This window comes from Gymnoscopelus braueri (genome assembly GCF_963280865.1).
Source record: "Gymnoscopelus braueri genome assembly, chromosome: 21".
NCBI classification, from domain to species: Eukaryota; Metazoa; Chordata; class Actinopteri; order Myctophiformes; family Myctophidae; genus Gymnoscopelus; species Gymnoscopelus braueri.
The window spans coordinates 29115967-29142938 of record NC_137623.1 but is presented as its reverse complement, the minus strand read 5'-3'; the positions used below and the strand labels follow the sequence as shown (position 1 = coordinate 29142938).

General features: G+C 41.8%; 1 protein-coding gene across 1 annotated transcript in view; it reads right to left on the bottom strand.

Annotated features, from left to right (window-relative positions):
* ppp1r16a (protein phosphatase 1, regulatory subunit 16A) overlaps nucleotides 1-21238 on the bottom strand; it is a 28665-nt gene extending 7427 nt beyond the window's left edge. The window contains exons 1-7 of the mRNA XM_080418069.1: nucleotides 21156-21238; nucleotides 7977-9206; nucleotides 5446-5516; nucleotides 3142-3287; nucleotides 2800-2903; nucleotides 627-751; nucleotides 352-477 (exon numbers count right to left, since the gene is read on the bottom strand). Of these exons, the coding sequence (XP_080274195.1) occupies nucleotides 352-477; nucleotides 627-751; nucleotides 2800-2903; nucleotides 3142-3287; nucleotides 5446-5516; nucleotides 7977-8223 (819 nt within the window). The 5' untranslated portion in view covers nucleotides 8224-9206; nucleotides 21156-21238. The remainder of the gene's footprint in view (nucleotides 1-351; nucleotides 478-626; nucleotides 752-2799; nucleotides 2904-3141; nucleotides 3288-5445; nucleotides 5517-7976; nucleotides 9207-21155) is intronic.
* Nucleotides 21239-26972: the final 5734 nt, after the last annotated feature.

Sequence of the window (26972 nt, the reverse complement as noted above, 5' to 3'; positions counted from 1 at the left end):
AATTAAATGAGCTTCTCTCCGTGAAGAACCACTGGCAACAACCTGATTTTCTCATTTCTGTTTCTGCTGCACAACAGACAGTCTCAAAATCCTCATGCACAGACACAGACCTGCTTACAGGTACATGGATATTCAAATCTAAGGCACAGGTTCCAAAAGTGGGGTCCCTTCTAGGGGGTCCCTAGCAATGTTAGTTAATATAGCATCATCAATCGGTTTCACCCTATTTCATACGATCTACAAGCTCACATACGTGATTTTTTTGGGGGGGAAAAATGTGTAATAATGTAGAACACAAATCTTCTCTTATGGGACTGCTCTTAGGGACAACAAGTTGAATGTCGAACTAACCTGTCCCCAGCAGGCTGCGGCGTGCAGAGGCGTCCAGCCATCAGTGTCCTTCACCTCCACTTCGCCCTTGTGCTCCAGCAAGAGCTCCGCCACAGACGTGTAGCCGTTAGCCGCCGCTATGTGGAGCTGGACAAGACAAGCGCACGCACACAAATACGACTGAATATATACGAATCCTTACAATACAATCAAGAGTTAAGATACTTGTTGATACCGGATGCATTTGATGCTGCCTGTTGTTTACGAATACAATGCATTCCCTTGTGCATACTCACCAGAGATGCTCCGTTATTGTCCAGAGCATTTACGTCCGCTCCACTCTCAACCTGAGCGCCGATATCTGTTAACATCACCGTCTCTTTAGCCCCCCGGCACTCATCTATACGGTCCTGCGTTATCCCTACACAGACAGAAAGACAGAACACGCGCACACACACACACACACACGCACAAAGTTAATACTCTGGCCGTAAGATGCCAGCCAGCCTTTGTTTCCATGCTTAATTTTTGCTGTTCTACTCGATGGTACTTGGGATGGCTCAGGGTAGAGGACAGAGTACAGGAACTTGCAATGGGCTTGGTCTTCAAGACACTCAAGGGACCAGTGCCCATGTACCCGTTTGACTACTTTAAAAAAGTGAGAAATGCCCACGGGCACAACACCAGAGGGAGCTCCACTGATCTCATTCCCCCCAGATTCGGCACAAACATGGGGATGAAATCATTCTACTGTTATGCCACCAATATGTGGAATGCCCTACCACCAGTCATCAAAAAGTGTAACTCCATACCCTCCTTCAAAACCACCATAAAAGAGTACCGGTCTGCCATTTGCAACTGGACGTAGACAAGTGCTCTAGCTTGCCAAAAGAAATGACCCCCCAATGTTTTCTGTGAATATACTTTTACTGCTCCTAGTATTGATGAACTCTTGTATAGTATTGTATGTCTTTATAGTTATGTCTCGATTAATTGAATACACAGGACCACAATGGAAACAAGCCCTCAGGGCTTTTTGTGTTATGCTTTTAGCATTATGGTATAACTGTACCTCTGTACCTTTTACAAACTGTTAATAAAGTATAAAGTATCAATCAGTCAATCAAATAGTCCCAGCATGACATTACATTCAGTACACTGTGTTAAAAGGGATAGTTCACCCAAAAGTTTTGTTTTCTATTGATTAGTCACCCCATGGAGACTTGAATTCATGGATATTTTCTTGTTTTTGTCCCATTCCTAAGCCAATAATTTGATGACCAGCAGACCGATAGGCAGCGGTTCCGGTAGGAGACACAAAGGAGACTCTTTGTGTCTTCTACCGGAACCGCTGCCGGTCATCAAATTATTGGCTTGACAAAAACTAAAAAAATATCCATGAATTCAGGTCTCCATGGGGTGACTAATCAATTAAAAAAATCCTAGGATTTTTTTTTTGGATCACTGTGGAGCAACAAGCCAGTGTCGTGCCTTCTCACTGGGAGGTTTGCACAGGCCCCCACATGAAACATTGTCTTTTGCCTTTCTTGTTCTCCAACGTCCCCATTTCAGTAATTGGTCCAATTCATAAGGTTGGTTATAACACGAGTGTAAGCATGGTTTTATTCATTCAATTGAACACTTTTGAGGAAAGACTAGTGCAAGAAGGCAGATATCCTTACGGATACTTTTCTACTAAATGTAGCTGTGGGTATGTGTCGTGAACTCTGGTTACTGGGTTGTTTTGCACCTTCAAAACCATCATAAATCAAAAATGTTTGTTCCAGGGAAGTAGTGCAGCTCTGCCTGGCAGTCGAGTGGGCATGGAGCGATAAAAAGATGTGGATGTTTTAAGAAACCACAGAGTAAGTAAATAAACACGCAAGACATTTGGCTCAAATACCTTTATTGCTCCGAATTTTTATCTGCCCAGATGAATTCTGTGGCCAAAACACATTAGTGGCAGGAAGACTAAAGAAATGCGTACTTGAGCCGTCTTGCATGTTTATTTACATTTGGAGTGCCGCTATTTCCACCTCTGTGTTTTTTTTGTAGTATTGACTGTAGCCGAGTAAGCACGGCCAAGGAGGCAAACAGAGGAAGCACACCTGCTACATATTCAGCCATAATGTGGATGTATTCCTATTGAGAATACTGGCGATGTACTGTATGTGTTTTAGACATGTTGGCAGGTGATTCAGAACGGTGAAACGTCTAACGTATTTAGGGGCCGTGTTGTCCACCAAGACGGTTTTTTTTTGCCCCTGAGCACAGTGTATGTTTTTAATTGTTATAACGGAAGCACCACGTTTTTGGAACTCCAGCGGTGTGATGAGGCGCTGAAAGTCTGTTTTGCGCGTTGAAATACTTTACACTCAGTGTTTGGAAGCGTTTTTAGGCGAGTGCCTTGGCGTTTTCAGCTGGGAAAAACCACACAGCCTTAGCGAGGGTACAGCCCGTTTTACTGACCCTGTTCAGCCATAACTATCTCCAGCAGCTCCAGAGTGGCCTCGTCCTCACAGAGGTCATACGGCATGTTGCCATCGGCATTGACAGCCAACAGGTCAGCCCCACTGAGAACACACACACACACACACACGACACCATTAGGGTAGTACTCAAGCAGTAATGTATATTCACATGCTCACAAGACATTTTGAAAGTCAAATTGCAGCCACATTTGCATTGTGTATGTAAACTAGATACTCCAAAAAGACTCCCTGTTTACAGCGGAAAGAAAAAGAAAGAAAGAAAGAAAGAAAGAAGGTTCAAGGTTCAAGAAAGAACTGTATGAAGTTGATGAACACTCACGCTTGCACGAGGAGCTGCACTAGCCCTGTGTGTCCACAGGTGGCAGCAGCATGCAGCGGTGTCCACAGCTCACTGTCACAGGCATTGACAGTGGCACCTGCATCCAGCAGGCACTGCACCACCTCCACAAAGTCATCAATACAGCACTGACCAGAGAAAGACATATTAATGTTCATATACGTACAGATGAGGCAGACAGACATAATTATGCTGACACAAAGATGTGTATATTTGGTAATTCAGTGGTCCTCAAACTCTTTCATTTCAAGATTTCGTTGAAAATAGTAGATTTACAAGCTCACGACTCGTCAAATTGCGATGCGTTGTGAGCGTTGTGAGTGATACGTAGGGTTAAAGTGGTTTGACGTATTTTTATACTATATTAACACATTTTGCAGGGGACCCCCTGAAATCCCCTCAAGGAACCCTGGGGGTCCCCAGACCCGACTTTGAGAACCACTGTGCTAAATGCATCACATATCACTCATCCAGCCCTTTGCCGTGTTAACATTAGTTTTCATAGGGAAAAGTCCACTGCTTCGAAACACCACGTTTGTGTGAGTGTTGCAACTCTAACAGCATTGTTCCTTTGGCAGTTTTTTTTCTATTTGAGTTTGATATCATACATGCCAAAGATTCTTGTCAAATAGTTGAAAACCGTTTTTTCCCCCTACTACGGTTACTGAGAAATGTCCACTGGAATCTTGTCAAAAAATGTTGTGGTGATGCTAATGGCATAATGAATGGGATCAGCTAACCAGTAGATGTACTGGACAAGAACCTTGGCATGTGCATATCAACCCCCCCCGCCTTAAAAAACGGAACTATCCCTTTAACCCATTCAATCCGGGAACATCATCATTTTCGATTTTAGCTATATGTAAGTATTCGCACGTCCACTTCAGATGCAGGTGCGTTGGACAGTGAAAACTGAAGCAAGCATGAAAAAATATTCTCATGAACAAAAAGTCCCGCACACTGCTCTTATTCAAATTGACAATGTGTCAATTTGAATAAAAGAGGCTGCTGAGCAAGAGCAGTGTGCAAGACTTTTTGTTCATGAGAATATCTTTTCATGCTTGCTTCATATTTTAGCTATAACCATTATTTTATACTTTGCCTATTCAAAAACAGCAGATATACAAGCACTATGAGCTTTTTTTTAAAGAACATTTGTACAAATCTTTGAATATATATATTTTTTAAAGCGAACATTTGTAACTCAAATCTTTGCTTCTGGGGGGTCCCTGGAACTAAATATTTTGAGATGGGGGTCGGTGGCCCAAATACATATCATTTTGGGTGGTCCTTGACATGAAAAAGTTTGAGCGCCACTGATATTATAGCAACATACGTTTTTTTCAGAAACCCATTTGTAGATGCGTTCCCGGATTGAATGGGTTAATAAATTCAACATGGTAGTGCTGTGAAGGGGTTCCCTCTAAAATCTGCCTTCAGACCAGAGGACAGGAATGTAAGCAGGCAGCCGGCCTGGCCTGGCCCGGCCCTCTGACTAACATTGTGGGAATGCATCTGTGTGTTCATGTGAACGCACTTCAGATAAGTACAAGGCCCAGACAAAATAAAAGGGCAAACAGCACTTAGTGTGCTCAAAGCCCATGACCGCCTCACAACATAAACACACGCTGCACAAAAGGTGACCTGCCTCCTCAGTCACTGTTGTTGCCGTTAAACTGTGCGGGTAGCGGCGTCCCGCATGTATTGTATGCGTTTGATGCATGAATGGTGCATTTGTGTACATTTGATACCTAGAGTCAAGAGTGTAAATGCCAACTTCTGATGCGCGCGCATGCGTGTAGTTGAATTTGAGAAATATTTTTCTGGTCCTCACAAGAGAAATTGGGGTTTTATGGTTTAAAACGATTTGGGGAGTTAGCTTTATCATTAGGAAAAGATTCTGGTTGGGGTTAGGATTAGGATTAGACATTTAGGGGTTAGGTTGGGGTTGGAGTTATGCCTGATTTATACTTAGTTGCGTGCCAGTGTCGTGTACCAAAAATAGCCGATTACATTACAAGCTCACCACATGAGGCATTGTGAGCTTGTAGATCGCTATTTTTGGTGCATGACACCAGCATGCAACTATTGGAAATATAACTCAGGCTTAAGGGTAAGGGTGAAAAATGGCTAAAGAGGTAAATATTGATATCCTCATAAGTATAGTAATACGTGTGTGTGTGTGTGTGTGTGTGTGTGTGTGTGTGTGTGTGTGTGTGTGTGTGTGTGTGTGTGTGTGTGTGTGTGTGTGTGTGTGTGTGTGTGTGTGTGTGTGTGTGTTCATACCTGATGCAGGGCTGTGAGTCCATCCTCATTGTACAGGTCTGGGCTGACTCCACTGTTAAGCAGCTGCCTCACTATAGAGAACACATGCACATGTTTACTTTGCGTCTTCATGTGCAATGCTTCACTAGAATTGCCATTTTTACTCAACCTGCGGGCTCAAGCTATGCCTAACCACCACAGCTAATCTCAAAATCCATATCCCTAAAAGTAACCTTAACTTTAACCTCTCACCCAAACCCCAAATACAAATGTTTAATTCTAACCCCAACCTCAATCTTGTCCTCATTTGTTTTTTGGTTGTTTTTTACACATTACTTTTCAGGCTTCTTTTGGAGACTTTATTTCTGACAGGTACAGTGTAGAGCAAGGGTATGCAACCGTAGGCACAGGTGCCACCATTGGCACGGGAGACGGTAATCACTGGAGTGTGAGAGAGAGAGAGAGAGAAAGGATTTCCCCCCTCTTTTTGAAAGAATGAATTCAATTCATTAAATGTATTCCATTCATTTAGGTCCCCAATGCATCGGCAAGCGAATTACCTCCTGCACGCAATCCTTCATCCTAGTCACACAGCCTATTCTCTTTAGTTTTACACCTCCAAACCTGTAGCTTACAGTAAGTACGTCACATGCCGGCTCGCAATGAAGGCTCAGAGAACAATGGCAAACATGACAAAGTAAGCTAAAATAGATGTTTGGCATTCCAGCCCACATGGACTATGATGAAATATGATTTTGTTATATGTTTAGGTCTGGGAAATGTTGGAAACGTCCAGTGTTAGGCGGCACTTGAAGTAAACATGAGGGGTCTTGCAAAGATCAAGCGGACAAGGCAACGTCAACCAATCAATCGTGCAGCTCTATGTCCAGGTATGCGAACTCTGAACTCTGATGAATAAGAGCTAGGAGGAGTCAAATGATCATTACAATGTCCTGTCATGTGAAAGAAAATGTTTTAAAAAAATGTTACAGCATATGTTGATGTGTCATTATACTTAATGTTGATATGGCACACTGACTGAGGAAAATAAAAGCGCTTCATGTCAAAAAGGTTGCCGACCCCTGGTGCAGGCACAGCAAACACGGAAGGAGCGTAGGGGAGTGACATGCAGCTAATGGTCCCGGCTGGCCGGGAATCGAACTGGGGCCCCGCTGTCAGACATTAGACTCTACTGTCTGACAGCCACAGCCACAGGCTCTAATGATTAGAGCCTGTGGTATGCACACACTAACCTTTCAGCTAGCAGTTCACCCCTAAAAATCTTTCTTAACCATCGAAATGACCCTTTTCTGATGAGGGCCAGAAAAAGGTTAGTATGGAAATCTTTGGTCGTAGTTAGTGGGTAGTAAAACAAAAGACACACTCCTTTGACTCACTGGGCAGAGACTCTTCTTCATAAACATAAATTATACTTGGCACATATTCAACGGCCATAACAAGATACTAGTTAAGTTTATCATGTGGGTTTGGCTGTGTGTATCCATGCATCTGTGTGTGTGCACACGTGCATGAGTGCACACGCCTTCATCCCACAGCAGACAATAAAGCCATTGAAAGCAAACGCCCTGACCTGATAAGTTTGAAAACGATGATGTATCTGTATGATGCATCACTTCCTTTGGAATCTGAGTTTTAACCACTTTTCTTTTAAGTGGCCCTATTTCACACTTCATGAGAATATTTTTTTATGTTTGCTTCAGTTTTCACTGTCCAACGCACCTGCATCTGAAGTGGATGTGCGAATACTTCCTTTACATATTAGCTAAAATCTAAAATGATGATGTTCCTGGATTGAATGGGTTAAAGGGATAGTTCTGTTTTTAAGGGGGGGGGGGGGGGGTTTGATATGCACATGCCAAGGTTCTTGCATCAAGTTCTGAGCATGTAGATAGGCAATTTTTTCTACTTTGGAACGTTTTGGACACATTTCGCCTATGCCATGTCCCACATACTGCCTTCACTTACAAAAATGTGTTAATAGAGATACAACGTTTCGGTCACTCGGATCTGCCTGATGAAGGTCCAAGTGACCGAAACGTTGCATCTCTATTAATAAATGTTAATGCATAATACAAGTGAAGACAGTGTGCTGTACTCCCCCTTTATTTCCTTAGGAAAGTTCATTACTCCGACGCACCTGTCCACTCAGTAGGTGTGCAAAAGGATTTTTTCTACTAAGCCTATGCCATCTCCAAAATAAAAAACGCCAGATTGAAACTGGTTAAAGCCATACCACATTAGTACCTTTAGTGGGTCAACCTCAGAGTTTTACTGCATCTCTCACTAAATATCGCCTATAGGCCTAATGCCTTGAGCTGAACAGTTCACAGGGTTCTCCTCAAGAGGCTTTAGCTTGGCTAAAGTGGCAGTGTTAGGTTGGGTTTCATGTGGTGGCCCAGTAAAGAGTTTAACAGCCAGCAAAACCCCAAATCTGCACCCTGTGAGTGTGAGTGTGAGTGTGAGTGTGAGTGTGAGTGTGAGTGTGTGTGTGTGTGTGTGTGTGTGTGTGTGTGTGTGTGCATGCTTCTCACCCTCCTCCAGGTCGTTGCGTGAGGCAGCCTCCAGCAGGGTGATGGCGTTGGGGAACTTTACTCTGGAGGTGCGAGGCTTCTTCTTGTCCGCCTTGGCTCTGGAGCCCCGGGCAGAGTCCTTCTCCATCTGGTTCCAGCCCTTCAGCTGCTGAATGCGCCGCTTCTGCGCATGCTTCAGCCGGTCGGTGGCGCTCAGACGGCCCACGGTGGCCATCTCGGCCAGCAGCTCGCCGTGCTCTGCCGCCATGCCCCGCACCGAGTCCGCCGCCGCTCAGTGCGCTCCTAACCGAACTCTCTCCACTTCCCCTCTTTTCCACGCCTACCCCGGTTCCCCTAAACTGGGTCCTTGTGTGAGGCCAAAAACTGAGAGTGTGTACCAATCGGGTACCAATTATGTTCAACTCAAAACTGTGGTCGAAATGAAAACTGGGATAATTTTCAAAGCAATATAAAACCAATCCAAAGCATGACATGAATGTTACAAGGTCATGTCACAAATATCTCCATGGTTCCAGAGATAAGCGGCAAGAAGAATAGTGTAAGCTTCTCGTCTCCATGTTCCACAAACTCAGTTCTCTTCCTGTAAAACAAGAATAAAGGTACCGACAACGTCCCCTTATCTCTCTCTCGAGATAAGAAGATGGGTACGAGTCTTAGCCAAAGCCATCCAAGGTGTGGAGTGAAACCGTCTCTCGTTCCTCCCATCCATGTCATCTGTAGGTATCTGGGCCTATAATCCACTGGACTGGAGTGAGACACAGAGAGACATTACTTGCTCCTCAGTCCCGGACTGAACCACCGTCCAATCCATAGTGGTGCTTAAACATCTCCACGACTTCGATCCGAAAGAACACTGAACCTAGGAGAACACATCCTCAGACATGACACAGTTGAATGTCTGCGTGTACAGTGTATACATCCTACAGTAACTGCTACCTCGTGAGCCAGGAAGATCCAGCTCACACTTTCTTAAGGAGACTGCAGAGGTGTAACTCCACCAGGAACGGGGCTACAAAAAGGGAACATTCACCGGGCCGCACAAGGCTCGATTCAGTGACGCAGGGGTTACAGGGTTATTCCATGAGGCAGCTTGTTGTTGCACAGTAGTTTCTCTCAACTCCTTTGACGTGTCTCCGGGAGAAGTAGAGGGCTTGGTGCAAAAACAACTTGGGTTCTCACAGATTCATTCATCCCTTTGGTTTTTATTCTCTTTTTGTTTTAATTTCACACCTGGGAAGGAGAGAGAGAAAAGATAAAGAGAGAGAATGAGAGTGCTGTGTTTCAGTTACAGTATAACGTACACACACCGTGCTACTAATCCTGTTATCTTTAACCCCTACACCCCCCTCCTCCCAACTCCCTCCTCTCCCACTCCTCTCCTGGAGGAAACCGGAGACGGTGGGAGGCTTTTCATTAATGATTGACGTGCCCTGCAGTAAGAGGTGGTGCAGCGTTGCCACTTGCCGCCGGCATGCGCGCTGGCTGGCTGGGCAGGACTTGAGAGACTCCGGCACGTTATAAGGAAGTGGGTTTAACGGTTAGCATGCGCCCGCAGTTCGGTGCAAAGTTCTCTAACCGCGACACCCTCCCGTCGCGCGAGCCCCCCCTTCCCTCTCCCTCTCTCTCACTCACTCCCTCCCTCTTGCTGCCAAGCAGGTTGCAACGGGGCTTGCATGCTCCACTCTTTCCAGGTACTTCATCCATTATTTAGGTCCCGGGCCTGCGAGCGCTGAGAGGAAGGTCAACTAGACACACTCAGAGAGATAGGGAGAGTGAATTTACAATTTACAAGGCAGTGGCAGAGGTAGGCTGGATTAACGCGCAAAACCTAACTCCATATGCAAAAAGGGGGGCGCCTGGTATCGAGACGACCCTCGCTCGCCGTAAATCACCTGACACAAAGGCAAACAGACCAATGGGGAACTTGTAATAGCTAGGTTAGGTTACAAGGATTCCTCATAAAAAAGGTGTTATGCTTGATTTATATTTGGTTGCACATTGTATCACACACCAAAAATAGCAGATCAACAACCTCACAACGCATCGCATTTTTTTTTCTTATTTGACTTTCACACAACTAAGTATAAATCAGGCTTTAAGGGCCGTCCACACCAAGCACTATAACTGTAACCATAAAGACAAGAGTTTTAAAACTATATCTAGTAAATATTCCACAACTATAATGACTACAGTAGTGAACGATTTAGAGTTAGTGCTTGGTGTGGACAGCCGTTTATGCAGGGTGGTGCTACGGAATGGGTGAAATATCATGGGGGTCTGAGACACAAGTTTCCCAGATTTCTTGCTAATAAAATTCAAATCAACTTTTTCCATGACTACTGCAACTCCAGCAGAAACCATGACTAACACCGTCTGTGTTTATGTCCACATGCTACATTTCTTGTTTTTGCTCGCCAAGACTATCAGACTACCATCAGATCAGAATGTGTTTGTACGATCAAAAATGTTGTTGGACTTGCTAAATCTTCACTTGTGCACCTGCAGGAAAGGCTTTGTTCTGTTACAGGCCTCTTTATAGACATGTCGATGTGTGAACACCTTGAAACTGAAGGCACCCAGGTCGACTGTTGGACTGACAATGTGACTAGTGGTGCATAAAACAAGCTTGATACTGTATAGTAGTGTCAGCAGGTCAAGTGGCATTCATTTTGGCTGAGGTCACTAATTAAGGCAAAGACAAGCCGGCATATACACACACTGACATTGATGACAAGATATAGAGCGAAGTCTAAAGAAGTTGAAGGTTCAACGTTGCCTCTTAACTCAAAATCATTACGTTATTTTAAAATAAATATTATTATGTATGTATTAGACCTGCTCCGGGGACAGACAGAGTTATTTGACAATTTTTATGTGCTTAGCCTTTCTTTTGTCAGTGCCAACAATGTAAGGATTTCCTTAGATTCAGGCAATAGGTTATCATTTCCCCATAGACCCATGAATTGGTGGCCAGCGACAAAGATTACTCAAATAAAATTGACCAAGATAAACAAGAGTTTACACCACACACCAGAGAGCCAGATATAGGTATGATGAACATATTCATTTCGTGTGCTGATAACCTGAAAACCTTATCTTCCTTATATAAGACCAGCAAGTTCTAATCTACATCTTTTCTTAAAGGGCAAAAGGAAAGGTTTGTAACGGTTAGACTTTGCCTCCTGCAATCGACAAAGCACTCAGTGAAGAACAGGTGGGGTTAAGTCACGGTGTCGCTAGGCTAATCTCCTCTCTGAAGAGACCTTTCAACCACAGTGAACAAATGAAAAGGGAAACATGATTTGGGCGTTTTGTGGGGCTTTGAAGGGTGAAAGGGAAGGAGACTTGCAGCAATCCCTTAGGAACTTTAGCCGTTGTATTAGAGGGATAATGTCTTTACACTTGCACAGCATCAGAAAGAATGCTGGAAGAAACGCCGGAATGTTAATGTTTGAGTAGTGAAGCTCAAAACTGTGACAAAACTCTTTTTTTATGAACCGATAAGCTGCTATTGGTGATATTATGCTATATGAGTGGTGTATTGTTAATTAGCATGGTATGGGATCCAGTATGCTTTTTAAATTCTGCTGAGCAGGCTAGCGGTTGCCCTTTTGGCTTCAGTTTAATGGGCTAGTAGAAAGTCACTGAACTGTTGCATGGACTTTCTTATTCAATGTTTTGGTACATTTTTACATGGTCTTTTATGCAATGTCTGTCCTGGATGAGCGTTTACTGGAGCTGGCATTGCTAGACTTCCCTTTGTTACAGCGGTCAGCTTTGTTCCCTTTTGCAGCAACTTGTAACATTGCAATGTTATCAATACTGTATTTAAAGCTAGACCATAGCATTGCCCTGGCCTTGTTAGTCATATTCAGTCGCTGCACTAGTCGTGACCTTTTCATGACGTTCTCCTCATTGGCTGTCCTTTAAGCCAGAACACCATGCTTTCTCATACTCTGAACGGGTGTAAGAGCTCTGGTCACAGAATTCAGCGCACCACTCACTAATTTACCGTCGCCAACTTACAGTAGACACAGACACAGGCTACTCTACACCTGCTGGCAAGCATTTAAACGATTCAATACGTTTTTCACGCAAACTAAAGCCAGGGAAATGAACTAAAAATAGTGGGCAAAAGGGCGACATTCATGCGCTCTTACAGGCACAAACAATCCACCATCTAACTGTAAACATAAACAAACAGAACATAGAACTACTAGGCTTCTAATAAAAACAGCAGTATAGCAAATCACAGAGACATAGCAAATGTCACTTATTAATCATTACCTAATATAATTCTGACCTGAGCGCTTCATTGCAGCTGCTGAGTTTCTATAATGATCTAACAATTTAACAATTTGGTTCTTGCTCTGGACCTTTTAAGTCAACTTTAGATGTGAAAGGGAGCTAAATTTAACTCTTGAGTTTAATCTTTTGTTTAGTAAGATGCAAGAGTCAGTACTTTAAGGATTTTTAGGCTATAATATGACTTTGTCATTCTTGTATTATCTATACTTGTGGTTAAAGTACCCTACATGTTACTGCTAGGGATAAAGAAACCCACATTTTGTATCAATCTAAGTCTAATCACAGACACATTTCTTACTCGTTATTGTTTGATGCAATCTTATTTTTACCTTATTTTGCATAGCAATCTCTCATTACAAATGAATGAGCATCCTTCCATATAAAAAAAAAGAAATAGTTCAAACAAAGGAGAGATCTGCTGACATCCTGGATGTGAGTCTCTTGTGATCTGAATCACACATCAGTGGCGACCACTTTTTATTTAAAACCGGTTTCCTCTGTTTGCCAACCCGCCTCAGAGCAAAGGGCTCCACCTGACCTTGGCTGTGTTGCATGTACATTATGTCAGACCTGATATATCTACCACCTACGACCTCCAGGTCATTCTGCTAATAGCCATTAACACACAGGGAATGGAGCGGATAGGCTTTGAAGTTTAGTCTGGTTACTGGTATACATGACCATACACTGACACTTAAACTTTTTTTTTTGCCTCCAAGAACACACCCAAATGTACACATACACACATAGCTAAGTTACAGACCGAGGCCTTTCTGATATATTGTTAATGGGGACATAGGTGACTTTAAACAGACTTGAGCTGCAGTGATGCATTTTCCTACATTTTGAACCACAACCACTTAATTATATGTTGTTGACCGGGGTCCCCCAGGGATCTATACTTGGGCCCCAACTTTTCCCCCCCTCTAGACCAAATCTCTTTGCCGAAAATAGCTGATCTACAAGCTAACAACAATGTGTGCCAATGTAATGTGAGTTGCCTTTTTTCCACCTTAATGTTCTCCTATTTTGATAGGACATGCCCAGAATATGGACACTAGGGTTTGTGTGGTTAAACCTCAACGTTATGACAATTCAGCTTCTGAAAGCAGTTCCTCACTGTGGGTCTGGGCAGGACCATTCTTTGGTCAAACATACTGTAGTACAATCCTCCTAAGTATAATTTGAACTCTTGAGTGTAAAAATGGACCTGTCCATTTGGGTCCACTTTTGCAGATTGAGCTAAATTAAGAACTTATAAGGGTCCATTTGGGTCCATTCTTAGACTCTCAGGGTTAACACTGAGGACTTTACTGTGTAATGAAGACAACACTGTAGACTGGAGCAGGATCCCCCAGGGGTCCTTGAAGGGGTTCCAGGGAGTCCCCATTAAATGAACCAGTAAGGGTCCATTTGGTTCCATTTGTAGTTAAATGAACACTGAGGATTTTAAAGTGTAGATTGGGGTACATCATAGTTAAACAAACTCATATCAATAGGGGGTCTGTGGCCTAATGCAGAGTGGTTCTCAACCTGTGGGTCGGAACCCCCCAGATGACAATAATCTAATACATCTGATACAATTTAAGGACTTTAAAGACCTTTTTAATACCTAAAAAAGAAAAGAAAGAAAGAAAATAAAAAGACCATTACTGCATCAAAAGTAATCAACAAACTATATTATAAAAACTCGTCAAACATTGGCTAAACTGTCAAATTATATAAGAAAGAAGCAAACATTGTGAAAATAGCCGATCTACAAGCTCACAACGTGGATCGGCTATTTTGAAAATATTTATCTGTGGAACCGAGTCAAACTAAATGTAATGTCTCAACTCCTACCATTCCAAGTACTTGTCAGGGTGGGGGGTCCCCAGTTCAAATAGGATTATTTTGGGGGGTCGCGGCCTGAAATGAATCACTGGTCTGGAGCAGGATGAGAACCTGAGTGAGAGCACCATTAGCCTGGCAGGCTAGGTGCTGCCAGGGTAGCCTGTGTGTGTGTGACTCTGTGTCAGCTCCACTCAGTGTCATTCTGCTGTCTGGCACCACACACAGCCTTCCTGACTCATTAACAGGAAACCTGGAGTAATGGTTAATTTATACCTTGTTGTACGACCCCAAAAAGATGTCTAGACGCAGAAAATATGGCCTTTTTGTCCTGTCAAACAGCAGGGTACTATAATTCAACGGGGTGTGAATTTCTCTTAAAAGTGCTACTGTTGCCGTATAATCCTGTGAGGCATAGCAGCTCAATGGGCTACTTTAAAAGACACGTGACATACCCATATTTAGTGAAAACATTTATACTTGGCTGTGAATATCTAACATTCTGTCCTTGTTGCAGAGGCGTTTGTGCCAGTGAGTTCCAACCTCCTACATCTTTTACAAAATGCGCGTGTCTGGCAGACACACAGCGTAATTGGTTGGTGGCAAAATATACTGTCTACAAGACCCAGTCTGGCCATGCATGATGCAGCCAGACTGAGAAAAGAGGAAGTGTGACCGACCGTGTGGAATCATACCAACTCAGACATCCACATTTAGAAGTCTATAAAAGCTACCTTTTTAAACCACCTGAACCCCAGCATCCATATTCTGCAGTGGCGTAAAGTAGCTAAGTACATTTACTCAAGTACTGTACCACTAAGTACAATTTGAGGTATTTTTTACTTTACTGGAGTATTTCCAATTTTCAATACTTTTACTTCAACTCCACTACATCTCAGAGGCAAATATTGTACTTTTATTCCACAACAATTATTTGAAAACTTTAGTTACTAGTTACTTTGTAGATATAAATTATTATATTATAAAACATGAATGAACCACTTTAGCCCCATTTCATACCTAGGCTATTTGAAAATAGCCGATCTACAAGCTCACGATGCGACGCGTTGTGTGCTTGTAGATCTGCTATTTTCAAACATTTTGTACTTTTACTTTTGGTACTTTAAGTATATTTTCTCTGAGTACTTCTTCCACCACTGATATTCTGGGGGGAAGTTGTGGAACATTAGATTAGCCAAAAATAGCAGATCTACAAGCTCACACACACACACACACACAACACAACACATGATTGCAACACAATGTGTTGTGAGCTTGTCAATAGGCTATTTTTTGACGAAGACATTTGGTGTAGACTTACAGTTGTAATTCAGGTCCAGTTTACTGAGGTCTAGAGGGTTTAAGTGGCTAAATGTGTGAAAGGAATTGTTACAGGAGATCTAAGGATCTCATATTTTATTATCCATCTGTGGGCGTTAAGGTTAATTTATACTTTTCCGCATGACCCCTTTGACAAACATCGCTTGATATAAAACACAATCTTTATTGGGCACTAAATAAATGAGCCTTTATTGTCCCTCTGCACCCTTCCTATCCTAATGACATAACAGGAAGTGCTCCCTAGCTGCCGTGGAAAATAAACATTCCCCAAACAACTGGAATGAATAAGACCACTATACGCACGCACACGCGCACACACACACAAAATCTGGGTGGTAGCCTACCTACTGTACGTAGAAGGAAAACTGAACTTACAACTTGTGAGTTACTTAAGCATACAAAACTGCAGTCATTTTAAACGAAAATATTTTGTGCCAGGGACCCACATAAAGAGAAGATTTGTGTTCATTTTTTAAAAGGTTTCAAGACTTTTCTAAATGTTCCCAAAATAGCAGACTACAAGCTCACAACTTGTCACAGCCATTTTCGAATAGCCAAAGTATAAAATGGGGCATTAAACTGTTCCTCATTTTGCTGGGAACCCCCATTTTGCTGGGGACCCCCTGGAACCCCCTCAAGGACCCCTGAGGGTCCCTGGACTTCACTTTGAGAACCACTGTCATACACAGCCATAAAATAATACAATTTATAACTCGTGAAATGGAAGACAAACTACTGAACGGGTGTCTAACTGTCTATGTATGTCCATACAGCCTATAATATCATTGGTAATCCTGCAATATAAAAAGTTGAGTCGTCTCTGCACCAAATGCCAAAACCATTTCCTTCTATGAACCTCACACTTGGCAAAAACATTCAGAGTTGTGAGTCGAGAGCTTGTTTTGGCAGCATGAGAACATTTTATATAAAAGCTGTTTAGTATCGCCGGCCTAACAAAGCAGTTTGACCTATGGCTGCAGTCTGACACACGTGGCCCCTGCATTCACTGAAACAAACAACAGTTGAGTTTGGTACTTTCTGGAATGATCCTCCATCCATATTATCTGAACCATTGGCCCTGCAGACTAATTTACTGGAAAGTACTAAATGATGTGGGAGGGAGGGAGGGGGGTTAGCGGGTTGATTTAGAAGAGCAGGGGTTGTACTTCCTAAGTCCTGTCATGTGTAAAGGGTTTCACTTGCCCTATATAATCACTCAACAATCTCAGTAATACCACATAAGGAGAGAGGGAGAGAAAGAGAGAGGGGTGGGGGGTTATTGTATGTTGTATGTTCAAAATCTATTTTATTTGTGATTTTACATGCTGAGAGAGATACATACAGAGAGAGAGAGACATACAGACAGAACGAGAGAGAGACCATCATCAGGCAGAGCAGGACAGAATTGACATGAGACGAGAGTAAAGCCAAATGTATACTTCGTCATCCGTCCACGTTGCTTGTCGAAAAAGATCGATCTTTAACAGAATTTCAGCTGAATATTAGCTATTTTCGGCGTGCGCTGCGGTTGGACGACAAAGTATAAATTAGCCATTAACCTACTGTATATAGACCGGTGTTTCTCAAAGTGGGGTTCATGGACCCTTGCAAGTCTGTAACTCTGAGAGTGTAACAAATGGAGCGAAATGGACCCTTATGGGGTCCATTTGGTTCCATTTGTTACACTCGCAGAGTTATGGGGGGTCCTTGACATAACCCCCCCTCAAAAAAAAAAACTTGCAGAGGACAGGAAGAGCAAGAGGATACAGGCCTGGAGGAAAGAGAGGAAAGGAGAGAGAGAGAGGAATAATGAGTAGGAGAAGGAAGGATGAGGAAGAGACGGGGAGGCTGTAGCCTGCATGAACTCCCCTCACTGCCTCTACCCAGGAAGTGTGTGTGTGTGTGTGTGTGTGTGTGTGTGTGTGGGGGGGGGGGGGTTCAGGAAATACAGAGCAGGAAGAGACATGCAGGGAAAATGCAAATATACATAAACAATGCCCGTAGAGTAGAGTGGCGAATATTAACATCCTCTTTTCGTTCATAATAATGTACACGCATGCATGCGCACTCACACATATACACACTCCCACATACTGTATATACACACACGGCTTAAATACTTACACAACCACATAGTTAATAAGACTAATTTGGGAACAGGAGGATAGCGCATTCTTTTACACACACACACACACACACACACACACACACACACACACACCCCCACACACACACACACACACACACCCACACACACCCACACACACACACACACACACGTTTCTTTTTAACTCACAACGTGTTGCATCGACAAAGTATAAAATAACGCATAAGTGGTAAATTGATATATAAATATTATGTTTAAACACGCTTTACAGAATAATCGCAGCAAAAAATAATGAATAGTTACAGCCCTACTCTCTGTGCATTGTCTGATGTATTGTGCACAATGGTACACGGTAGCACTGAGATGGTTAAAATGAGTTTTTAGTGGACATAGGAATTTGACAGCTCATTCATGACTCAGCACTTCACAAATACAGAAACAAACAACACCAAATATAGACTGCTTTGGTGAAGTTCGGGCATGATGGACGTATACAAGTCTTTATGAAATGACAACTTCTTGGCAGAGTTCCAATGTGGTTTACAAGTTCATTTAACCACTTGAACTTGCCCTATTCTGTGGGGAACATCCGCCAAAAATAGCAGATCGGCTATTTTTGGCAAATACAGTAATGCATCGATATAAAAAATTAAATGTACTTTGTAATTTATACTTTTGAATACCCTAGTAAAAAGCAAGTACTCCAGTACTTTAACTCAAGTACAAATTTGAAATACTGTAGCAACTTTCAATTTGTAGTTGAGTAACATTTGATCAGGAGTATCTATACGTCCTTTGTCCACCACTGAACATATTAATATATCACTTTAGATTAAAATCATTGTGTTTATTGGACAGGTACAGCTGTCCAATAAACACATTATGATTCTAATCTGAAGTGATATTGATTTTATGTTTTAAATTTTTTTATTGTTTAAATTGTTGTGTGATGTTGATGATTTGTTTGTACTCCATGGACCCTCTGTGTGTCTGAAATAAATTTGAAAATAAATGTATAATATATATATAAATAAAGAATATATTTTAATCTGCGCTCAGTGTAAAAGTGTATTTATGATGCACAAAGCAAGGTTTTCACCCGAGTTGGCTCTGGACTTGGACTTCTTTTATCCCTCTACACCAGTTCTCTTTCCCAAACATAGCAAGCTTGCTAAATCTACAAGCTCACAACGCGTTGCGAGCTTGTAGATACGCTATTTTTGGCTAATGCCCCCCCCGAATACGGATGCTGGGGTCCAAGTGATTATAGGAGACCAAAACCCTGAGAGAATTAAATCTCAAATATGGAAGAAATCTTCTCTCTACTGATTAGCCTAATACGGTTGGACTATTGTTTATGGTCTTTGCACTTTTACTAAACCTCTATAAAATAAAATAATAATAAAATGTACAGGGTTCAGAAAACATTGTCACTATTGTTAAGGATTTGGATTCCTGTAAAGATCACAAGGTTACAGTGAACAACAATGTGCATACAGTATAGGCTACAATGTTGCAATGTATAATCTAGGTTTTTATGATAATCTCAAGGACCTTCATATGGACTTATACAGCTACAAATGTGCACATGACATTGTTAATCAATCATTTGTAATCTCTCTACTGTTCTGATGTCCACTAGTTCAGAGGTTTTGTGAGGTCCAGGCCAGGGATCCCCAGTGGTCCTTTATATCAGTGGTTCTCAAACTTTTTCACGTCAAGGACCCCCAAATTGATAAGACCCCCCATCTGAAAATATGTTGTGCCAGGGAGCCCCAGAAGCAAAGATTTGTGTTAAAAATGTTCACTAATGTTCAAGATTTTTGAAAAAATAGCAGATCTACAAGCTCATAGCACAGCACAGAGTGCTGCGCTATGAGCTTGTAGATCTGCTATTTTTTAATAGCCAGCGTATAAAAGGTTAAAGTTGTTAAAATGATTGTGATGCTATGTTAACTACTTTTGCTGGGGACCCCCTGGAACCCCCCCAAGGACCCCAGGGGGATCCCGGACCCCACTTTGAGAACCGGCACTTTATATTAGGGGGTTCCAGGGGATCCCCAACCAAATGTAAATATAGCATCAAAATCAGTTTAATCAAGTAAACCCACCCTATGTTATACCTTCGGCTGTTTGAAAACAGCAGATCTAGAGCTTGTAGATCTGCTATTTTTGAAAAATCTTGAAAAACTGACATTTCTTGAATCATTTTGAACCTTTTTAACGACATAAATCACCAACCCCTAACAGACAGATACATTCTGGGGGACCCTGACGTTTGAGAACCGTTGCACTGACTGCCCTAGTTCATTGGTTCTCAAAGTGGGGTCCGGGGACCCCCAGGGGTCTTGGGGGGGGGGGTCATAATCATTTTAACCACTTTAAACATATTTCATACTTTGGCTATTCAAAAATAGCAGATCTACAAGCTCATAGCACAGCACCGAGCCGTGAGCTTGTGAGCACTATGAGCTTGTAGATCTGCTATTTTTGAAAAATCCCTGGCACATTTTGAGATGGGGGGTCCGCAGCCAAATACATATCATTTTGGGGGTCCTTGACATGAAAAGGTTTGAGAACCACTGTTTACAGGCATCTTCAATGGAAATGTCAACATTTTATAGAGGGCTATATATTGTGAAAACGATGAACACATGGCCATACAAGTTGACCTGTCAAAGAAACAACTTCCCATTCGTGCAGTGGTGGAAAGGTTACTCACTTTTTTTTACTTAAGTAAAAGTTTCAATACCACCAAGTTTCATTATGTATAAAAAAATCTTTTGAAAATAGCAGATCTACATGCTCACAATTGTGATCTTGTAGATTTTCAAATAGCCAAAGCATATAGCCAAGGCTCTGAAGTAGTTAATGTATGTTTTGTAATAATAATTCAAATCTAGAAAGCAACTAGTAACTAAAGTTGTCAAATAATTGTTGTGCAGTAAAAAGTACAATATTTGCCTCTTAGATGTAGTGGAGTAGAAGTAAAAGTATTGAATATTGGACATACTCGAGTAAAAGTAAAAAAATACCTCAAATGTTTACTTAAGTTAAGTACAGTACTTGAGTACATGTACTTAGTTACTTTCCACCACTGCATTCGTGAGATGTGTTTCTTCCCAGTGAAAATTGGGTAAAAACTAAAATCAGCAATAGAATGAGCTGCATCAAAATAACACTCTGTATAATTTAGTGTCATAGGATTATTATTCTGGCCTGGACGCAGCAGATAGATTAACCAGCGGTCTGCCAACCGCACGCTCAACAGGTGGTTTAAACACGTCACCCGCTTCCATTCATTCATAAACACATTTAACACATTAAAATCATCTTAACACCGTTCAGGTATCAACCATAATGTCCTACAACAGGGGCTACCAGCTAAGTTAGCTTTCTGTGGCGTTGGCTTGACGATGTATGTAGGCTTTTATTCCACATAAGGAGGGAGAGTTGGCGATATTATTTATAAGCGGATGAAATATGTATTCATTTAACTCATAGGAACATGGAGACAGAGCAAAAAAAGGGTCCAGGGGCGACCAAGGAATACATGAAACAACAAACATGTCTTTTTTTCCTGCTGCTCTTACCTGTTGAGTCGGTGTTGTGTTGGCCGGAGTGTCAGCAGGTCTGCTGCTTCAGTGTGAAACTGAATCAGCTGCTGGCTGTGCTCTGTTCTGTTCCCTCAGGGGAAAAGCTTCACCATAACAACCAGAGCCAACGGCCCCGCCACTCCTCCCTTCCTGCACCACGGGGCAGTGGCCGCGAGAGGGCGACGTCGTTCCAAATCTGTGGCTTTGAAACAGCCACTCCTTTCCTTTCCTTCCTGCACTGCGGGGCAGTGGCCGCGAGAGGGCGACGTTGTTCGATTTCAATTAAATTACGAAAACAATCAAAACTAAAGAATGTCTATGTACCAGTCACCACTGGTGGAAAAGTACTCAAATGTTTTACCTAAGTAAAGGTATCAATACTGCAATGCTGCAAGTACTTCGTTACAAGTAAAAGTCCAGAATTCAAAATTTACTTGAGTAAAAGTACAAAAGTATTGGTATCAAAATGTACTTAAAGTACCAAAAGTAAAGTACAATTTTTTTTGAAAATAGCAGATCTACAAGCTCACAAGGCGACGCGATGCGACGCATGGTGGGCTTGTAGATCGGCTATTTTCAAATAGCCTAGGTATAAAACAGAGCTAAAGTGGTTAATGTATGTTTTATAATGTAATAATTTATATCTGCAAAGTAACTAGTAACTAAAGTTTTCAAATAATTGTAGTGGAGTAAAAGTACAATATTTGCCTCCTAGATGTAGTGGAGTAGAAGTAAAAGTAGACAATTGGAAATACTCCAGTAAAGTAAAAGTACCTCAAAATTGGACTTACAGCACTGGTATGTACAAATAAATATTGAATATAAATAGGAATAAAATAAAAGTGTAAACAGAGCTGTGTTACATTGCAGCTTTGAGGGAAGACTACCTTACACTATAAAAAGTGTGCATTTTCTGTCAGAAATAGTTATACATCCATATAGGAGAGGTTAGCTTGGTATACACTTTTATAAGTTGACAGCAGTATTTCGAGGTTTTGCATTCACTTGGTAGAAATTAAACCTTTGCTACAAAGTGTATCTGAAACCACCACTACTTCCTTCCTGCACCGTGGGGCAGTGGCCGCAAGAGGGCAACATTGTTCATTCGGTGCATGGCTCTGAAACGTTCTCATGTCAAAATCATAGGTCAAAATCTGGTCAAAATACATCAGTGGAGGAAAAAGTAGACAATTTTTTAAAAACTTTAAGTTAAAGTATCAATACTGCAATGTAGAAGTACTCTGTTACAAGTAAATGTCCAGAATTACTACTGTTATTAGTAGGCTACTCATTATGCAGAATGTCCCATTTCACAACTTTTCAAATGTATATAAAAATCTTTTGAAAATAGCAGATCTACAAGCACACAATGCTTGGCACCGCCACGCATTGTGACCTTGTAGATCGGCTATTTTCAAATGGCCGAAATGTAGGCTATATAGGGCTGAAGTGGGTAATGGATGTTTAGTAATAATAATCAAAATCTAAGTAACTAGTAACTTAATATAACTTACAATATTTGCCTCTGAGATGTAGTGGAGTAGAAGTAAAAGTAAATTAGAAATACTCCAGTACAGTAAAAAATACCACAACATTTTACTTAAGACAGTACTTCTTTTTTTTTATTATTCCACATTTTTCAAACTCACGACACATTATGAGCTTGTGGATCTGCTATTTTCAAAACATCTGTAAAAACTTTGTGAATGATTTGGAATCATTTTGAAAAGTTTTAACACACATCTTCTCTTATGGGAGTCCCCTAGCACAACAACTTTTCTGGTGGGGTCCACTGCCAAATAGGCCTACATATCAATTTGGGGGTCCTTGACATGAAAATAGGACACATCAATGGACATCCTATATTTAAATTGCCTAGAGCACCGTTGCTCCAATCTGCACCAAACTTGACACAAACCCTGTTCAGGGGTCTGCCATGACAATAGTCACACCAGGGGCCACGTCAGGGTCCCCTGGGGGCCACAGGCACACCGTTGCTCCAATCCTCACCAAACATGGCACAGATGCTGTTCAGGGGTCTGCCAATTGTCACACCAAAACATAAATAAATTGCACACATATGGGGCACTACAGCAGTGTTGCAGCAGTGTTTAACACTTCAACTGGCCATAACTCTGTGACCTTTACTCAGATAAGCGCAATATACAGCAGGACTGTATTCGAAGGCCTGAAAATCTAGTAGTATAATGTCCATTATGGTGATATACGAGTGCCCGCCCCTTTTCATTCTGCATTTATGCAGTTTGACGTTTGATAGGATACATTATTTGCCAATCCTTTATATTGCACAGGCTTTGATTTTGACATTGAGAAAATATGAAGTAGGTATTGCAGTGTGTGTTCTGTACATGGCTTTCTGGACACTTTCTGCACACTGGCCAAATAAGCTCCACTGTTTATTGTAAATTCATCGTTGCAAAAGACGCTATTGAACTGATCAGGTTGAATACATAGTCTGAAGAAGAAACAGCCAGCATCCAATGTCCTTTTCACATAGTTTTATTTAGGCTTTATCTAGGTCTTGACAATGCTGAGGAAGACTCATTAGGTTGAAACACATCCGTTGCTCTGCCTGGGTGAGATACATAAAACTATGTGAAAAGGACATTGCGTGCTGGCTGTCTTCTTCTTCTCATGATGTTGTTGAGCCGTGCACCTTGAGACGATTGAGTGCTGTGGGCATTCTCTTCTCATCTCTGTTCTCTCTGACTACATGGTCTCTCAACTGGTGGTCATTAAAGAAAGATGTATTTTCTATCTTCCGGAACACGTACACCGTAACTTATCAGCCAGGTGCCCTAACAAAAAGAAATACTTTCACCATGCCAGCCTACCTCCACTACTCTCACAAAGATACTTCAGAGCCAGGGACCCAAGCACAGAATGCTATATTGTTCTTTTTCAAGGATGGCTGTGGAAGAGAAGCACTTACTGTTAACTCTTAACTCTTAACACAACAACTCAACAACTCAAGTCCTTACCTCACTTGAAAACAATGCAGTCGCACCAAATGCAAGGCCTTGAGGATAGTGAGGCGTGCCCAAGCAAGGCGCTAAGCAAACCAATACTGTGCCCACACAGAGCAGCCGATTGTATTACCACCAAGGTGATGTTTTGAGTGACTTAATGTCATAATGTCCTCGGCCACATTGCAAACTGCATTAGGTGCAAAGTAGCTTCAATGCAGACAGCTACTTTTAAGTTACGTTTAAGTTAGCAACTTTTCTTGATGACAGTTGTGCGAATAGTACCAACAGTCTGCATAATCCAATATCATGTTTATGAGAGATTTGAAATTATATTCAGATTTTATTTTGCAGTGAGTAACAATGTGTTGAATGTTAATGTAGTGGATTATAATTGTCTTATTTTAAATGAAAGTCATGTAAAAATATATATATAATAATAAACTGCCAACTACTCATTGGACCCAAAAGTCATGCTTATTTGACATTTCAACAGTCAAACTTAACAAGATCAACCTACAAATGAATGTAAAAGCAACTGGACAATGCTTAGTACAACAGTTTCTCTTGCTCCTGGGAGCTCCTGGGAGAAAGAGAAACAGTTGATAATACCTAGTAGTGCAGCGGCTAAAAGCAATATTTTGGGAGAATCGTTCACTTGGTGATACAAGCGTGAAACTTGGTACAGATCATCTTTAGAGGTCATTTATCGATTTTTTTAATCGAGCCACTTGAAAATCAAAGATGGCGGCCATTTTTCAAGATGGCCGACATCTTAGTGGGCAGTTAAGTGATATGATGGTTTACTTGGTGATACAAGCATGAAAATTGGCATGAGCAGTCTCTGTGGGTCACTTGACAATAGGCCACCCACAGCTGCTTGAAATTTCAAGATGGCGGCCATTTTTCAAGATGGCCAACACTTTAGTGGAGCAATTAAGTTATATAATGGTTTATTTGGTGATACAAGCATGAACATTGGCATGAGCAGTCTCTGTGGGTCACTTGACAATAGGCCACCCACAGCTACTTGAAATTTCAAGATGGCGGCCATTTTTCAAGATGGCCAACACTTTAGTGGAGCAATTAAGTTATATAATGGTTTATTTGGTGATACAAGCATTACATTTGGCATGAGCAGTCTCTAAGGCTTGCTTGACAAGAAAACACTCCCAGCCACTTTACATTTCTATTTTCAAGATGGCCGCCCCCTGGATCCTCAAAAGATACATTTTCTCATAGAAATGTATGTTTTTTTTTCATTAAGGACGATTATACGATTATTATTATTATGCTAAAGAACAACTTTTAACACATCACAATATAGTTGTGTTGATTTGTTGATCATAGATAGATTAGATAAGAGTGAATATCTGCACTACCAGGGCACACTGGTGATATATCACTGCTGTTAAACTCAGAGTGGGGTTCAATGTCAGCTAATTGAAAGTTGGTATCCCAAATGCTGTCTAATTTACCCCAAAACAGTTAGATAGCCGCACCTGAATTGACAGGTTGTGCCAGCACGGGAGAGCCGAGCCAAGGTTAATGGGGTTTTAGTTAACCGGATGGTGTACAGATCGCTCAGGATTTAAATGGCATTGGATGAACGATCGAACTAAGTGTAGGGTTAAGGCACGAACTTAGTTGTATCCCATACATCAAAGTGCTTGGTAAAAGGTGGTAAAAGGATAAACCCTCGGCCTCTGCCTATGCTGCAGACATGGCAGAAGCCATCATAACAGTTGTGAAAACTAACTGGGACAGATGTTTAATTTGTCAGCAGGTCACCAAGGAAAAACTCATTCAGCCGAGTTTATTCAACAGAGAGCACGATCGTACTGGTTATGATACCATTGCAAGAAATGTTCCATTATTTCATAAGATCAATGCTCTGCCTATCTTACTTAGTCCAACCCGACTAGATGAAGGTGATGGCATAGAAAGCACATCGACAAGAAACAGAGCAAAATATAATTCAAGCTGTAAACTTAGGTTCAACAACACAGAGCTGGAAAGGGCCCAAAAGAGAGCATCTACATCTGCTGAAGACACTGAAGATACCAAAGATATCCATGTCAAGAGGCCAAGAAGATCTAATGTATGACCGGTCCAGCGATGTCACAACTATGAACGAGGCCAGGCTTGATCTCTTTGCCAGAAAGCAAAGACAATATGACTTGATCCCACCAATTCAAGCAGCACTCAAAGAGCATGCCAAACATGCTTCTTATGAGGCTGGATACGTGTGGGGACAGGCATTGAAGCGACATCCACAAATGCCGAGCCCATCTGACTGGGGATGGGTGGAACAGGACGAGAAGTGGAAAGTCTTCTGGACTCCACTTCCACCTATTGCGGAGAGTTGTTGGGAGTTGACCAAATGTGAGTGCTCCAAGGCATGTACTGGAAGGTGTAACTGCTTCAGATATGGACTCAGTTTCACATGCCTATGTAGTTGCCCCTGCTAGAACCTATTTGCATGTTTATTTTACCAGAGTTATTCCCTGTTGTCCTCTGTGTTTTCAAGTGGAGGCCTATGGCTCGGCTTCCCCTCGTCACATCGACGCATCATGTTTTACTTTTTATCTAGTCTATTACTGTGTAATTTTCAGTTGTTACTTTGTAACATTGCTTCCACTGCCTTCCACTGCCATATCTAACAGTGAAGCACATTTTCAGTTTAGTTCCTTAGTATCGTTTGTCATGGTTCCGTGGCTATTGCCATTCAGTATTAGCCATTACTCATAATTTTGGAGCACTGTCCGTTCAGCACCACAACTGTGCTTATCAGCACCACAACTGTGCTAATTTATTCATCTTATTT